Consider the following 17,310-nt stretch of genomic DNA (forward strand, 5'->3'; position numbering starts at 1 on the left):
AGGATGTGGGAGCAACTCCCCAGCTCACCAACTAACCGGTCTTCCAGAGATAGGGGCTATCCCTGGAAGAGATTGGGAATATCGGGCCCCGTGTTTGTTATTTTTATAATGGTCACAGGAGTTTCCATGGGGATTCTCCTGTGGGTATTAGAGCATCATACACCTACATTACAAGTAGATATAGGACCCTCTAATGGGTCATCCAACCTGACCACATCCATGACACATATTGAACTGACCAATCATTTGCACAAGAGACGCTCCACCACCCCTAACACTGATTGCAGGGCCAACGACGTGCGCAGTACGACTGTTTGTGTGCCCTTCAATGCAACTACTATCATTGACATCCCTTGGGGGACTTTAGGGGGCTCTAGGGACGGGATAGGAACCGGTGCACTCTGGTCTGCCGGACATCACTGGTATATGACATTAGGAAAGGTTGGCGATTGGTCTTGGAAGAATTTAGTGGGGGAAACAGTTTATGGGTGGGAGGACTGGACGACAAACGATAGAGCAGTGAAATGGCGGAAGCAACTGACTTTAACTAAGACAAAAACGGGACTGAAACTTATCGTTAGACCAGGGGACCAGCCCTTAAAGTGTTATGATTTCATACTGGCCCCATGGAATTCCGGGACCAAATATTGGCTGTGGCGAATTTGCGTGACTAATAACCCTAACCCGACTTCGATTACAGTAAGGAATGACATGAACGCACCCGTAAAAGGGTCCCCACTGTTCCCACTGTTTGGCCCGGTGGAGATAATATCCCGGGTTAAAAGTCCGGATGATGTAATTTTAACAGCCACAGGAGTCTCAGGTTTTTCCAATAATTGGCTATTGTTGACAGAGGAAGCTGCAAATACCACCAGACAGAGTTGTGTGGTGTGCATGGGAGCTCGTCCATTGCTTCGAATTGTCCCAGCAGTGGTGACTCGAGCATGTCTAATCCCACTTATGACAACTGATAACCCCAGAGATAATTGTACTGCCTGGGATGGTGTCTATCCAGTCACTAAATTCACCGATAGGAAACCAGTGTTTTCCAACCAGGTAGCAAGGGCAAATTTTACTTGTGTCAATATGACGGGAGGAAGAACTAAAGTGGGATGGGTTCCTGCAGATTGGTGTCTGGATACAGTTAATATTAAGGGTAGCTTTACGCCAAAATCCAGAGCAGATGTGTGGTGGTGGTGTGGTAGTACTGTCCTGTTTGATAAGTTACCTTCCAACAGTACTGGACGCTGTGCACTTGTTACTCTCTTGTTGCCTGTTTCTATCTACCCTATAGGAGCCGAGGACCTCGTCCTGCGGATCCAGTGAGTAAACCACGGATATTGGGGACGTGCCAGGCGAGCCACCACCCCATCTAGTGGAGACCCCACCTACATAGACGCTATTGGAGTCCCCAGGGGAGTGCCTGATGAGTATAAGTTAGTAGATCAGGTAGCTGCAGGATTTGAATCATCCCTCTGTTGGTGGTGTACAGTAAACAAAAATGTTGATCGTATTAATTACATACATTACAACATCCAAAGGCTAGGCAATTGGACTCAGCAGGGTTTTGAAGCTGTACATGGTCAACTGGCTGCAACCAGCCTGATGGCTTTCCAAAATCGTATTGCCATTGATATGTTACTCTCTGAGAAGGGCGGAGTTTGCTCTATGTTTGGTGACCAGTGTTGTACTTTCATCCCCAATAACACAGCCTCGGATGGTAGCTTGTCGGTCGCTTTGGAGGGTCTGCGGACGCTTAATGGTAAAATGAAATCTCATGCTGGGATAGATTCCTCGATGTGGGACTCCTGGATGAGTGCGTTTGGTAAATATAAAACCCTAGTTTCCTCCATTTTGGTCTCCATTTCGGTGTTTGCTGCCATTTTAGTTCTCTGTGGATGCTGTTGCATTCCATGTATCCGGTCCCTTACTACTAGAGTTATCTCTAAAGCTATTGACCCTGCTTCCCCTTCCCAGATGTATCCTCTGCTTGCTAATGACCTGCCAGAGTTTGAGGATGAGGTGGAGAATACCCATTAGAGCGTGTCACATCTCTTTGGAGATGTGAAGAGAGGGTATCACAACTTTTTCCGGCTAGAAAAAGTTGGCTTATGTAGAATATCATTTTTACTTTCATTTTGAGCTGTTGTTCTCCGCTCTGTTAAATGAGGGTTGTAAGTTCCTAGGTGGCTGGTAGCCAACTTAGTACATAGTGGAATTGAGTGGTGAACATGGTGGTAATACATATACATCTATTTCTGTTTAATGCTGTGCCTTTTTCATAGCCCCTTTGGGAAAAGTTTTTTTTGTATCAAAATCTAGTTAGGTTGTGTCACGTCTCTGGGGAGATGTGAAGAGAGGGATTTGTAAGGGACTGCTAATTCCTATGTAGGTGACATTATATTGCTATAGCTGAGACAACGTATTTTCATAGTAAAACATGTTGGGCCCCATACAGGATATCTCTCACACACACACACTCACTTAAATCATCCACAACACTGTCACAACAGGATACTCCTAGCCACAGGTGCTAGCCGTCAGTTCGGCCACAACTCCCCTGAAGATAGGGACGCACACACATTACACACTGACTCTCGAGGACAAGATAGGGACGCACACACATTACACACGGACTCTTGAGGACAGGACAGGGACGCATACGCTCTTACACACTGACCCCAGAAGACAGGGACGACGCACATACAGTACACACATAGCTGCCGAGGACACCCAGATAAGACACCCACAGATTGGCAGAAAGCCTAGACTTGGAGACAAACTAGCACACACACATAATCTCCCTCCCAGCCGAACATTGTGTGACTGAAGATAGCGCACACACCAAATCTCCTTTTCAGCTGACCATGGTGTGACGACCAAGAACAGGCATGGCAGGATTCTACGATGACGGACAGACAACTGAGCCAATGCCGGATGACTACACCCCAGCCTGATCCAATCCGAAGATCCGATCTCCTAGAAATCAACCTACTTTCTGTTCTGTATATGAAGCTTGTACTCACTGTTAGCAGGGTTCCTTCTGCTAGTCTCTGATGAGCTAGCAGAGGGGCCAGTATATACGCTGTACCAGATATCTTTACTCTGAATAAACCTGTCGCTTGTCATATAATTGACCACCTTGTCCGAATCGATCCTTGACCGACTCGCCCTATCATCCCATTATCAACACTAACATTGTCCTTCGAGCGAGATAAATATAAATGCTAAGGTTTTTCATGCCAGATTGACATCATTTACGTTGTCATACCAGCCAGATTAATAAGAATAAATTATATGTTCCTTGGAGAACACAGAATGATCAAGCTATTGAGTAACAGAAGATCAGAGACCATTGACAGCCATTTTACCAGTAGGTATAGTAACTTGTCATCTTTCATGTTCAACAACACACCAATCACATGTGACAACAGGAAACACGGCAGGTCAAAAGCAGGCTTACTGTAAGGCCAGGAAGGTCTTCCATATTACTGGGAACAGAAAGACAGCATCCCTGGGTGGGCTCAAATCACCAACTTTTAAATTAACAGTCTAACGCGCCAACCTATTCCACCACAGAGACTTGTCATATCCACATCATGAGGCAAAACAAACTGAGAACTGTCGTCACTGGGTGGGCTCGAACCACCAACCTTTAGATTAACAGTCTAACGCGCTAACCAATTGCACCACAGAGACTTGTGGTGTAATTGACCCTGACGCTTGATCACTGGCCATTCGTGCTCTCATCCAACTGAACATGGAGTTTACGAAACAACAACACTTTGTTCCAATGGTTGTGTTAACGTGCATCAAAAGTGCAGCAACATTTTCAAGGAAGTAGACCTGTAGTTTTCTAATGTTTGTTAGCTTTTTGAATGGCCTTAAAAGGGCAAAAATGTAGTGCAATGTTCGTCAGCGCAACATTATATTAAAAGGAATCTGGCAGGAGTAAATTCAGCTGCAATCACAAATATATTCTGATAAATATATATTTTAAACAACTGCATTTTCACAAACGTAATATATAATCGCCAAGCCCATTCAAAATAATTAGGGGACTGACTCTGGAAGAATGATGAAGTGGCTAGTCACTTTCATGGCGTATAGGCGTACATATACACACAAACACACTGGACCAACATTGTCCTTCTCGCGAGATAAATATAAATGCTAAGGTTTTTCATGCCAGATTGACATCATTTACGTTGTCATACCAGCCAGATTAATAAGAATAAATTATATGTTCCTTGGAGAACACAGAATGATCAAGCTATTGAGTAACAGAAGATCAGAGACCATTGACAGCCATTTTACCAGTAGGTATAGTAACTTGTCATCTTTCAGGTTCAACAACACACTAATCACATGTGACAACAGGAAACACAGCAGGTCAAAAGCAGGCTTACTGTAAGGCCAAGAAGGTCTTCCATATCACTGGAAACAGAAAGACAGCATCCCTGGGTGGGCTCAAATCACCAACTTTTAAATTAACAGTCTAACGCGCCAACCTATTCCACCACAGAGACTTGTCATATCCACATCATTGAGCACAACAAACTGAGAACTGTCGTCCCTGGGTGGGCTCGACCCACCAACCTTTAGATTAACAGTCTAACGCGCCAACCTATTCCACCACAGAGACTTGTCATATCCACATCATGGAGCAAAACAAACTGAGAACTGTCGTCCCTGGGTGGGCTCGAACCACCAACCTTTAGATTAACAGTCTAACGCGCTAACCAATTGCGCCACAGAGACTTATGGTGTAATTGACCCTGACGCTTGATCGCTGGCCATTCGTGCTCTCATCCAACTGAACATGGAGTTTACGAAACAACAACACTTTGTTCCAATGGTTTGACCATCAGCAGGGTAAAATAACAGGAATCTCATTACAGGTTCAGGATGTGACATCCACATCATGGAGCACAACGAACTGAGAACTGTCGTCTCTGGGTGGGCTCGAACCACCAACCTTTAGATTAACAGTCTAACGCGCTAACCAATTGCGCCACAGAGACTTGTTGTGTAATTGACCCTGACGCTTGATCGCTGGCCATTCGTGCTCTCATCCAACTGAACATGGAGTTGACGAAACAACAACACTTTGTTCCAATGGTTGTGTTAACGTGCATCAAAAGTGCAGCAACATTTTCAAGGAAGTAGACCTGTAGTTTTCTAATGTTTGTTAGCTTTTTGAATGGCCTTAAAAGGGCCAAAATGTAGTGCAATGTTCGTCAGCGCAACATTATATTAAAAGGCATCTGGCAGGAGTAAATTCAGCCGCAATCACAAATATATTCTGATAAATATATATTTTAAACAACTGCATTTTCACAAATGTAATATATAATCGCCAAGCCCATTCAAAATAATAAGGGGACTGACTCCGGAAGAATGATGAAGTGGCTAGTCACTTTCATGGCGTATAGGCGTACATATACACACAAACACACTGGACCAACATTGTCCTTAAGGAGATAAATATAAATGCTAATTTTTCATGCCAGATTGACATCATTTACATTGTCATACCAGCCAGATTAATAAGAATAAATGATATGTTCCTTGGAGAACACAGAATGATCAAGCTATTGAGTAACAGAAGATCAGAGACCATTGACAGCCATTTTACAACAGTAGGTATAGTAACTTGTCATCTTTCAGGTTCAACAACACACAATCACATGTGACAACAGGAAACACAGCAGGTCAAAAGCAGGCTTACTGTAAGGCCAAGAAGGTCTTCCATATCACTGGAAACAGAAAGACAGCATCCCTGGGTGGGCTCAAATCACCAACTTAAATTAGACAGTCTAGGACGACGCCAAACTATTCCACCACAGAGACTTGTCATATCCACATCATTGAGCACAACAAACTGAGAACTGTCGTCCCTGGGTGGGCAGAAACCAACCTTTAGATTAACAGTCACACACGCTAACCAATTGCGCCACAGAGACTTATGGTGTAATTGACCCTGACGCTTGATCGCTGGCCATTCGTGCTCTCATCCAACTGAACATGGAGTTTCACTTTGTTCCAATGGTTTGACCATCAGCAGGGTAAAATAACAGGAATCTCATTACAGGCAGGATGTGACATCCACATCATGGAGCACAACGAACTGAGAACTGTCGTCTCTGGGTGGGCTAACCACCAACCTTTAGATTAACAGTCTAACGCTGCTAATCAATTGCGCCACAGAGACTTGTTGTGTAATTGACCCTGACGCTTGATCACTGGCCATTCGTGCTCTCATCCAACTGAACATGGAGTTTACGAAACAACAACACTTTGTTCCAATGGTTGTGTTAACGTGCATCAAAAGTGCAGCAACATTTTCAAGGAAGTAGACCTGTAGTTTTCTAATGTTTGTTAGCTTTTTGAATGGCCTTAAAAGGGCAAAAATGTAGTGCAATGTTCGTCAGCGCAACATTATATTAAAAGGCATCTGGCAGGAGTAAATTCAGTCATACCAGCAATCACAAATATATTCTGATAAATATATATTTTAAACAACTGCATTTTCACAAATGTAATATATAAAGATCAAGCCCATTCAAAATTAATTAGGGGACTGACTCCGGAAGAATGATGAAGTGGCTAGTCACTTTCATGGCGTTAGGCGTACATATACACACAAACACACTGGACTAATGTAAGGGACTGCTAATTCTATGTAGGTGACATTACATTGCTATAGCTGAGACAAGGTATTTTCATAGTAAAACATGTTGGGCCCCATCCCAGGATATCTCAAACACACACTTTTAAATCAACACAACACTGTCACAACAGGATACTCCTAGCCACAGGTGCAACAGCCGTCAGTTATCCACAACTCCCTGAAGAAACACAACAGAGACACTGACTCTCGAGGACAAGATGGGCTCAAACGCACCAACCTTTATTAACAGACTCTTGAACAGGATTCCACCACAGAGCTCTTACACACTGACCCCAGAAGACAGGGACGACGCACATACAGTACATCATAGCTGAACATGGACACAGATAAACACCAACAGATTGTTCAAGCCTGACTTGGAGACAAACTAGCATCAATAATCTCCTCCCAGCCAACATTTTGACTGAAGATAGCGCACACACCAAATCTCCTTTTCAGCTGACCATGGTTTGAATGACCAAGAACAGGCATGGCAGGATTCTACGATGACGGACAGACAACTGAGCCAATGCCGGATGACTACACCCCAGCCTGATCCAATCCGGAGATAAATTCAGCTGCAATCAACCTACTTTCTGTTCTAAATATGAAGCTTGTAAACAACTGCAGGGTTTTCTGCAAGTCTCTGATGAGCTGGCAGCCAAGCCCATTCAAAATACGCTGTACCAGATATCTTTACTCTGAATAAATGAAGTGGTCATATAATTGACCACCTTGGCGAATCGAGGCTTGACCGATCGCCCTATCATCCCAAATCACACACTAACATTGTCCTTCTGCGCGAGATAAATATAAATGCTAAGGTTTTTCATGCCAGATTGACATCATTTACGTTGTCATACCAGCCAGATTAATAAGAATAAATTATATGTTCCTTGGAGAACACAGAATGATCAAGCTATTGAGTAACAGAAGATCAGAGACCATTGACAGCCATTTTACCAGTAGGTATAGTAACTTGTCATCTTTCAGGTTCAACAACACACCAATCACATGTGACAACAGGAAACACAGCAGGTCAAAAGCAGGCTTACTGTAAGGCCAAGAAGGTCTTCCATATCACTGGAAACAGAAAGACAGCATCCCTGGGTGGGCTCAAATCACCAACTTTTAAATTAACAGTCTAACGCGCCAACCTATTCCACCACAGAGACTTGTCATATCCACATCATTGAGCACAACAAACTGAGAACTGTCGTCCCTGGGTGGGCTCGAACCACCAACCTTTAGATTAACAGTCTAACGCGCCAACCTATTCCACCACAGAGACTTGTCATATCCACATCATGGAGCAAAACAAACTGAGAACTGTCGTCCCTGGGTGGGCTCGAACCACCAACCTTTAGATTAACAGTCTAACGCGCTAACCAATTGCGCCACAGAGACTTATGGTGTAATTGACCCTGACGCTTGATCGCTGGCCATTCGTGCTCTCATCCAACTGAACATGGAGTTTACGAAACAACAACACTTTGTTCCAATGGTTTGACCATCAGCAGGGTAAAATAACAGGAATCTCATTACAGGTTCAGGATGTGACATCCACATCATGGAGCACAACGAACTGAGAACTGTCGTCTCTGGGTGGGCTCAAACCACCAACCTTTAGATTAACAGTCTAACGCGCTAACCAATTGCGCCACAGAGACTTGTTGTGTAATTGACCCTGACGCTTGATCGCTGGCCATTCGTGCTCTCATCCAACTGAACATGGAGTTTACGAAACAACAACACTTTGTTCCAATGGTTGTGTTAACGTGCATCAAAAGTGCAGCAACATTTTCAAGGAAGTAGACCTGTAGTTTTCTAATGTTTGTTAGCTTTTTGAATGGCCTTAAAAGGGCAAAAATGTAGTGCAATGTTCGTCAGCGCAACATTATATTAAAAGGCATCTGGCAGGAGTAAATTCAGCCGCAATCACAAATATATTCTGATAAATATATATTTTAAACAACTGCATTTTCACAAATGTAATATATAATCGCCAAGCCCATTCAAAATAATAAGGGGACTGACTCCGGAAGAATGATGAAGTGGCTAGTCACTTTCATGGCGTATAGGCGTACATATACACACAAACACACTGGACTAATGTAAGGGACTGCTAATTCCTATGTAGGTGACATTACATTGCTATAGCTGAGACAACGTATTTTCATAGTAAAACATGTTGGGCCCCATACAGGATATTCTCACACACACAGACTTGTAAATCATCCACAACACTGTCACAACAGGATACTCCTAGCCACAGGTGCTAGCCGTCAGTTCGAACCACAACCTGAAGATAGGGACGCTAACACATTACACACTGACTCTCGAGGACAAGATTGTGGACGCACACACATTACACACGGACTCTTGATCAGGACTGGCCATACGTGCTCTTACACACTGACCCCAGAAGACAGGGTTGTGTTAATTGCACACAGTACACAACATAGCTGCCGAGGACACCCAGATAAGACACCCACAGATTGGCAGAAAGCCTAGACTTGGAGACAAACTAGCACACACACATAATCTCCCTCCCAGCCGAACATTGTGTGACTGAAGATAGCGCTACACCAAATCTCCTTTTCAGCTGACCATGGTGTGACGACCAAGAACAGGCATGGCAGGATTCTACGATGACGGACAGACAACTGAGCCAATGCCGGATGACTACACCCCAGCCTGATCCAAGTGCAAGATCCGATCTCCTAGAAATCAACCTACTTTCTGTTCTGTATATGAAGCTTGTACTCAATGTTAGCAGGGTTCCTTCTGCTAGTCTCTGATGAAGCAGAGGGGCCCGTATATACGCTGTAAAGATATCTTTACACTGAATAAACCTGTCGCAAGTCAAATAATTGACACCTTGTCCGAATCGATCCTTAACTAGTCACTTCGCCCTATCATCCCATTATCACACAACTAACATTGTCAACATTGTCCACGAGATAAATATAAATGCTAAGGTTATTCATACCAGATTGACATCATTTACGTTGTCATACTAGCCAGATTAATAAGAATAAATGATATGTTCCTTGGAGAACACAGAATGATCAAGCTATTGAGTAACAGAAGATCAGAGACCATTGACAGCCATTTTACCAGTAGGTATAGTAACTTGTCATCTTTCATGTTCAACAACACACCAATCACATGTGACAACAGGAAACACAGCAGGTCAAAAGCAGGCTTACTGTAAGGCCAGGAATGTCTTCCATATCACTGGGAACAGAAAGACAGCATCCCTGGGTGGGCTCAAATCACCAACTTTTAAATTAACAGTCTAACGCGCCAACCTATTCCACCACAGAGACTTGTCATATCCACATCATGGAGCAAAACAAACTGAGAACTGTCGTCCCTGGGTGGGCTCGAACCACCAACCTTTAGATTAACAGTCTAACGCGCTAACCAATTGCGCCACAGAGACTTGTGGTGTAATTGACCCTGACGCTTGATCACTGGCCATTCGTGCTCTCATCCAACTGAACATGGAGTTTACGAAACAACAACACTTTGTTCCAATGGTTGTGTTAACGTGCATCAAAAGTGCAGCAACATTTTCAAGGAAGTAGACCTGTAGTTTTCTAATGTTTGTTAGCTTTTTGAATGGCCTTAAAAGGGCAAAAATGTAGTGCAATGTTGGGTCAGCGCAACATTATATTAAAAGGAATCTGGCAGGAGTAAATTCAGCTGCAATCACAAATATATTCTGATAAATATATATTTTAAACAACTGCATTTTCACAAACGTAATATATAATCGCCAAGCCCATTCAAAATAATTAGGGGACTGACTCCGGAAGAATGATGAAGTGGCTAGTCACTTTCATGGCGTATAGGCGTACATATACACACAAACACACTGGACCAACATTGTCCTTCTCGCGAGATAAATATAAATGCTAAGGTTTTTCATGCCAGATTGACATCATTTACGTTGTCATACCAGCCAGATTAATAAAATAAATTATATGTTCCTTGGAGAACACAGAATGATCAAGCTATTGAGTAACAGAAGATCAGAGACCATTGACAGCCATTTTACCAGTAGGTATAGTAACTTGTCATCTTTCAGGTTCAACAACACACTAATCACATGTGACAACAGGAAACACAGCAGGTCAAAAGCAGGCTTACTGTAAGGCCAAGAAGGTCTTCCATATCACTAGAAACAGAAAGACAGCATCCCTGGGTGGGCTCAAATCACCAACTTTTAAATTAACAGTCTAACGCGCCAACCTATTCCACCACAGAGACTTGTCATATCCACATCATTGAGCACAACAAACTGAGAACTGTCGTCCCTGGGTGGGCTCGAACCACCAACCTTTAGATTAACAGTCTAACGCGCCAACCTATTCCACCACAGAGACTTGTCATATCCACATCATGGAGCAAAACAAACTGAGAACTGTCGTCCCTGGGTGGGCTCAACAAACACCAACCTTTAGATTAACAGAAACACAGCAGGTAACCAATTGCGCCACAGAGACTTATGGTGTAATTGACCCTGACGCTTGATCGCTGGCCATTCGTGCTCTCATCCAACTGAACATGGAGTTTACGAAACAACAACACTTTGTTCCAATGGTTTGACCATCAGCAGGGTAAAATAACAGGAATCTCATTACAGGTTCAGGATGTCACATCCACATCATGGAGCACAACAAACTGAGAACTGTCGTCTCTGGGTGGGCTCGAACCACCAACCTTTAGATTAACAGTCTAACGCGCTAACCAATTGCGCCACAGAGACTTGTGGTGTAATTGACCCTGACGCTTGATCGCTGGCCATTCGTGCTCTCATCCAACTGAACATGGAGTTTACGAAACAACAACACTTTGTTCCAATGGTTGTGTTAACGTGCATCAAAAGTGCAGCAACATTTTCAAGGAAGTAGACCTGTAGTTTTCTAATGTTTGTTAGCTTTTTGAATGGCCTTAAAAGGGCAAAAATGTAGTGCAATGTTCGTCAGCGCAACATTATATTAAAAGGCATCTGGCAGGAGTAAATTCAGCCGCAATCACAAATATATTCTGATAAATATATATTTTAAACAACTGCATTTTCACAAATGTAATATATAATCGCCAAGCCCATTCAAAATAATTAGGGGACTGACTCCGGAAGAATGATGAAGTGGCTAGTCACTTTCATGGCGTATAGGCGTACATATACACACAAACACACTGGACCAACATTGTCCTTCTCCTATGTAGATAAATATAAATGCTAAGGTATTTTCATGCCAGATTGACATCATTTATTGTCACACCAGCCACTCACTTAAATCATCCACAACACTGTCACAACAGGATAACCATTGACAGCCACAGGTGCTAGCCTTGTCAGTTGGCCAACAACTCACCCTGAAGACAGGGAACACACATTACACACTGACTCTCGAGGACAAGATAGGGACGCACACACATTACACACGGACTCTTGAGGACAGGACAGGGACGCATACGCTCTTACACACTGACCCCAGAAGACAGGGACGACACATACAGTACACACATAGCTGCCGAGGACACCCAGATAAGACACCCACAGATTGGCAGAAAGCCTAGACTTGGAGACAAACTAGCACACACACATAATCTCCCTCCCAGCCGAACATTGTGTGACTGAAGATAGCGCAACACCAAATCTCCTTTTCAGCTGACCATGGTGTGACAACCAAGAACAGGCATGGCAGGATTCTACGATGACGGACAGACAACTGAGCCAATGCCGGATGACTACAGAAAACAGCCTGATCCAATGGAAGATCCGATCTCCTAGAAATCAACCAACTTTCTGTTCTGTAACAGCTTGTCTAACTCACTGTTAGCAGGGTTCCTTCTGCTAGTCTCTGATGAGCTGGCAGAGGGGCCAGTAAATACGCTGTACCAGATATCTTTACTCTGAATAAACCTGTCGCATTGTCATATAATTGACCACCTTGTCCGAATCGATCCTTGACCGACTCGCCCTATCATCCCATTATCAACACTAACATTGTCCTTCAATGGTTTGAGATAAATATAAATGCTAAGGTTTTTCATGCCAGATTGACATCATTTACGTTGTCATACCAGCCAGATTAATAAGAATAAATGATATGTTCCTTGGAGAACACAGAATGATCAAGCTATTGAGTAACAGAAGATCAGAGACCATTGACAGCCATTTTACCAGTAGGTATAGTAACTTGTCATCTTTCATGTTCAACAACACACCAATCACATGTGACAACAGGAAACACAGCAGGTCAAAAGCAGGCTTACTGTAAGGCCAGGAAGGTCTTCCATATTACTGGGAACAGAAAGACAGCATCCCTGGGTGGGCTCAAATCACCAACTTTTAAATTAACAGTCTAACGCGCCAACCTATTCCACCACAGAGACTTGTCATATCCACATCATGGAGCAAAACAAACTGAGAACTGTCGTCACTGGGTGGGCTCGAACCACCAACCTTTAGATTAACAGTCTAACGCGCTAACCAATTGCGCCACAGAGACTTGTGGTGTAATTGACCCTGACGCTTGATCACTGGCCATTCGTGCTCTCATCCAACTGAACATGGAGTTTACGAAACAACAACACTTTGTTCCAATGGTTGTGTTAACGTGCATCAAAAGTGCAGCAACATTTTCAAGGAAGTAGACCTGTAGTTTTCTAATGTTTGTTAAATTTTGAATGGCCTTAAAAGGGCAAAAATGTAGTGCAATGTTCGTCAGCGCAACATTATATTAAAAGGAATCTGGCAGGAGTAAATTCAGCTGCAATCACAAATATATTCTGATAAATATATATTTTAAACAACTGCATTTTCACAAACGTAATATATAATCGCCAAGCCCATTCAAAATAATTAGGGGACTGACTCGGAAGAATGATGAAGTGGCTAGTCACTTTCATGGCGTATAGGCGTACATATACACACAAACACACTGGACCAACATTGTCCTTCTCGCGAGATAAATATAAATGCTAAGGTTTTTCATGCCAGATTGACATCATTTACGTTGTCATACCAGCCAGATTAATAAGAATAAATTATATGTTCCTTGGAGAACACAGAATGATCAAGCTATTGAGTAACAGAAGATCAGAGACCATTGACAGCCATTTTACCAGTATTTCAGGTTCAACAACACACCAATCACATGTGACAACAGGAAACACAGCAGGTCAAAAGCAGGCTTTCTGTAAGGCCAGGAAGGTCTTCCATATCACTGGAAACAGAAAGACAGCATCCCTGGGTGGGCTCAAATCACCAACTTTTAAATTAACAGTCTAACGCGCCAACCTATTCCACCACAGAGACTTGTCATATCCACATCATGGAGCAAAACAAACTGAGAACTGTCGTCCCTGGGTGGGCTCGAACCACCAACCTTTAGATTAACAGTCTAACGCGCCAACCTATTCCACCACAGAGACTTGTCATATCCACATCATGGAGCAAAACAAACTGAGAACTGTCGTCCCTGGGTGGGCTCGAACCACCAACCTTTAGATTAACAGTCTAACGCACTAACCAATTGCGCCACAGAGACTTGTTGGGTGATTGACCCTGACGCTTGATCGCTGGCCATTCGTGCTCTCATCCAACTGAACATGGAGTTGTCGAAACAACAACACTTTGTTCCAATGGTTTGACCATCAGCAGGGTAAAATAACAGGAATCTCATTACAGGTTCAGGATGTCACATCCACATCATGGAGCACAACAAACTGAGAACTGTCGTCTCTGGGTGGGCTCGAACCACCAACCTTTAGATTAACAGTCTAACGCGCTAACCAATTGCGCCACAGAGACTTGTTGTGTAATTGACCCTGACGCTTGATCTCTGGCCATTCGTGCTCTCATCCAACTGAACATGGAGTTTACGAAACAACAACACTTTGTTCCAATGGTTGTGTTAACGTGCATCAAAAGTGCAGCAACATTTTCAAGGAAGTAGACCTGTAGTTTTCTAATGTTTGTTAGCTTTTTGAATGGCCTTAACAGGGCAAAAATGTAGTGCAATGTATGTCAGCGCAACATTATATTAAAAGGCATCTGGCAGGAGTAAATTCAGCTGCAATCACAAATACATTCTGATAAATATATATTTTAAACAACTGCATTTTCACAAATGTAATATATAATCGCCAAGCCCATTCAAAATAATAAGGGGACTGACTCTGGAAGAATGATGAAGTGGCTAGTCACTTTCATGGCGTATAGGCGTACATATACACACAAACACACTGGACCAACATTGTCCTTCTCGCGAGATAAATATAAATGCTAAGGTTTTTCATGCCAGATTGACATCATTTACGTTGTCATACCAGCCAGATTAATAAGAATAAATTATATGTTCCTTGGAGAACACAGAATGATCAAGCTATTGAGTAACAGAAGATCAGAGACCATTGACAGCCATTTTACCAGTAGGTATAGTAACTTGTCATCTTTCAGGTTCAACAACACACCAATCACATGTGACAACAGGAAACACAGCAGGTCAAAAGCAGGCTTTCTGTAAGGCCAGGAAGGTCTTCCATATCACTGGAAACAGAAAGACAGCATCCCTGGGTGGGCTCAAATCACCAACTTTTAAATTAACAGTCTAACGCGCCAACCTATTCCACCACAGAGACTTGTCATATCCACATCATGGAGCAAAACAAACTGAGAACTGTCGTCACTGGGTGGGCTCGAACCACCAACCTTTAGATTAACAGTCTAACGCGCTAACCAATTGCGCCACAGAGACTTGTGATGTAATTGACCCTGACGCTTGATCACTGGCTATTCGTGCTCTCATCCAACTGAACATGGACAACTGAACATGGAGTTTACGAAACAACAACACTTTGTTCCAATGGTTGTGTTAACGTCCATCAAAAGTGCAGCAACATTTTCAAGGAAGTAGACCTGTAGTTTTCTAATGTTTGTTAGCTTTTTGAATGGCCTTAAAAGGGCAAAAATGTAGTGCAATGTTCGTCAGCGCAACATTATATTAAAAGGAATCTGGCAGGAGTAAATTCAGCTGCAATCACAAATATATTCTGATAAATATATATTTTAAACAACTGCATTTTCACAAACGTAATATATAATCGCCAAGCCCATTCAAAATAATTAGGGGACTGACTCCGGAAGAATGATGAAGTGGCTAGTCACTTTCATGGCGTATAGGCGTACATATACACACAAACACACTGGACCAACATTGTCCTTCTCGCGAGATAAATATAAATGCTAAGGTTTTTCATGCCAGATTGACATCATTTACGTTGTCATACCAGCCAGATTAATAAAAATAAATTATATGTTCCTTGGAGAACACAGAATGATCAAGCTATTGAGTAACAGAAGATCAGAGACCATTGACAGCCATTTTACCAGTAGGTATAGTAACTTGTCATCTTTCAGGTTCAACAACACACCAATCACATGTGACAACAGGAAACACAGCAGGTCAAAAGCAGGCTTACTGTAAGGCCAAGAAGGTCTTCCATATCACTGGAAACAGAAAGACAGCATCCCTGGGTGGGCTCAAATCACCAACTTTTAAATTAACAGTCTAACGCGCCAACCTATTCCACCACAGAGACTTGTCATATCCACATCATGAGCACAACAAACTGAGAACTGTCGTCCCTGGGTGGGCTCGACCCACCAACCTTTAGATTAACAGTCTAAGCCAACCTATTCCACCACAGAGACTTGTCATATCCACATCATGGAGCAAAACAAACTGAGACCTTGTTCCTGGGACCATGGGCTCAGGAACCACCAACCTTTAGATTAACAGTCTAACGCGCTAACCAATTGCGCCACAGAGACTTGTGGTGTAATTGACCCTGACGCTTGATCGCTGGCCATTCGTGCTCTCATCCAACTGAACATGGAGTTTACGAAACAACAACACTTTGTTCCAATGGTTGTGTTAACGTGCATCAAAAGTGCAGCAACATTTTCAAGGAAGTAGACCTGTAGTTTTCTAATGTTTGTTAAATTTTGAATGGCCTTAAAAGGGCAAAAATGTAGTGCAATGTTCGTCAGCGCAACATTATATTAAAAGGCATCTGTCAGGAGTAAATTCAGCCGCAATCACAAATATATTCTGATAAATATATATTTTAAACAACTGCATTTTCACAAACGTAATATATAATCGCCAAGCCCATTCAAAATAATTAGGGGACTGACTCCGGAAGAATGATGAAGTGGCTAGTCACTTTCATGGCGTATAGGCGTACATATACACACAAACACACTGGACCAACATTGTCCTTCTCGCGAGATAAATATAAATGCTAAGGTTTTTCATGCCAGATTAACATAATTTATGTCGTCATACCAGCCAGATTAATAAGAATAAATTATATGTTCCTTGGAGAACACAGAATGATCAAGCTATTGAGTAACAGAAGATCAAAGACCATTGACAGCCATTTTACCAGTAGGTATAGTAACTTGTCATCTTTCATGTTCAAAAACACACCAATCACATGTGACAACAGGAAACACAGCAGGTCAAAAGCAAGCTTACTGTAAGGCCAGGAAGGTCTTCCATATCACTAGAAACAGAAAGACAGCATCCCTGGGTGGGCTCAAATCACCA

At 42.8% G+C, this 17,310-nt stretch overlaps 1 protein-coding gene and 7 non-coding genes across 8 annotated transcripts in view; all 8 read right to left on the minus strand.

Moving 5' to 3' along the window:
- Positions 1–17,310, minus strand: part of LOC135572704 (uncharacterized) — a 221,963-nt gene that overhangs the window by 48,635 nt on the left and 156,018 nt on the right. Inside the window, exon 4 of the mRNA XM_065021135.1 lies at positions 14,245–14,275. Coding sequence (XP_064877207.1) covers positions 14,245–14,275 — 31 coding nt within the window. The remainder of the gene's footprint in view (positions 1–14,244; positions 14,276–17,310) is intronic.
- On the minus strand, positions 4,688–4,761 carry trnan-guu (transfer RNA asparagine (anticodon GUU)). The gene has a single exon. It is a non-coding gene; the product is annotated as a tRNA-Asn (tRNA).
- On the minus strand, positions 4,951–5,024 carry trnan-guu (transfer RNA asparagine (anticodon GUU)). Its single transcript has one exon. It is a non-coding gene; the product is annotated as a tRNA-Asn (tRNA).
- Positions 8,007–8,080, minus strand: trnan-guu (transfer RNA asparagine (anticodon GUU)). The gene has a single exon. It is a non-coding gene; the product is annotated as a tRNA-Asn (tRNA).
- On the minus strand, positions 8,270–8,343 carry trnan-guu (transfer RNA asparagine (anticodon GUU)). Its single transcript has one exon. It is a non-coding gene; the product is annotated as a tRNA-Asn (tRNA).
- On the minus strand, positions 10,048–10,121 carry trnan-guu (transfer RNA asparagine (anticodon GUU)). Its single transcript has one exon. It is a non-coding gene; the product is annotated as a tRNA-Asn (tRNA).
- trnan-guu (transfer RNA asparagine (anticodon GUU)) lies at positions 11,377–11,450 on the minus strand. Its single transcript has one exon. It is a non-coding gene; the product is annotated as a tRNA-Asn (tRNA).
- Positions 14,434–14,507, minus strand: trnan-guu (transfer RNA asparagine (anticodon GUU)). The gene has a single exon. It is a non-coding gene; the product is annotated as a tRNA-Asn (tRNA).

The sequence above is a fragment of the Oncorhynchus nerka genome, linkage group LG8, assembly GCF_034236695.1.
Source record: "Oncorhynchus nerka isolate Pitt River linkage group LG8, Oner_Uvic_2.0, whole genome shotgun sequence".
Taxonomy (NCBI): domain Eukaryota; kingdom Metazoa; phylum Chordata; class Actinopteri; order Salmoniformes; family Salmonidae; genus Oncorhynchus; species Oncorhynchus nerka.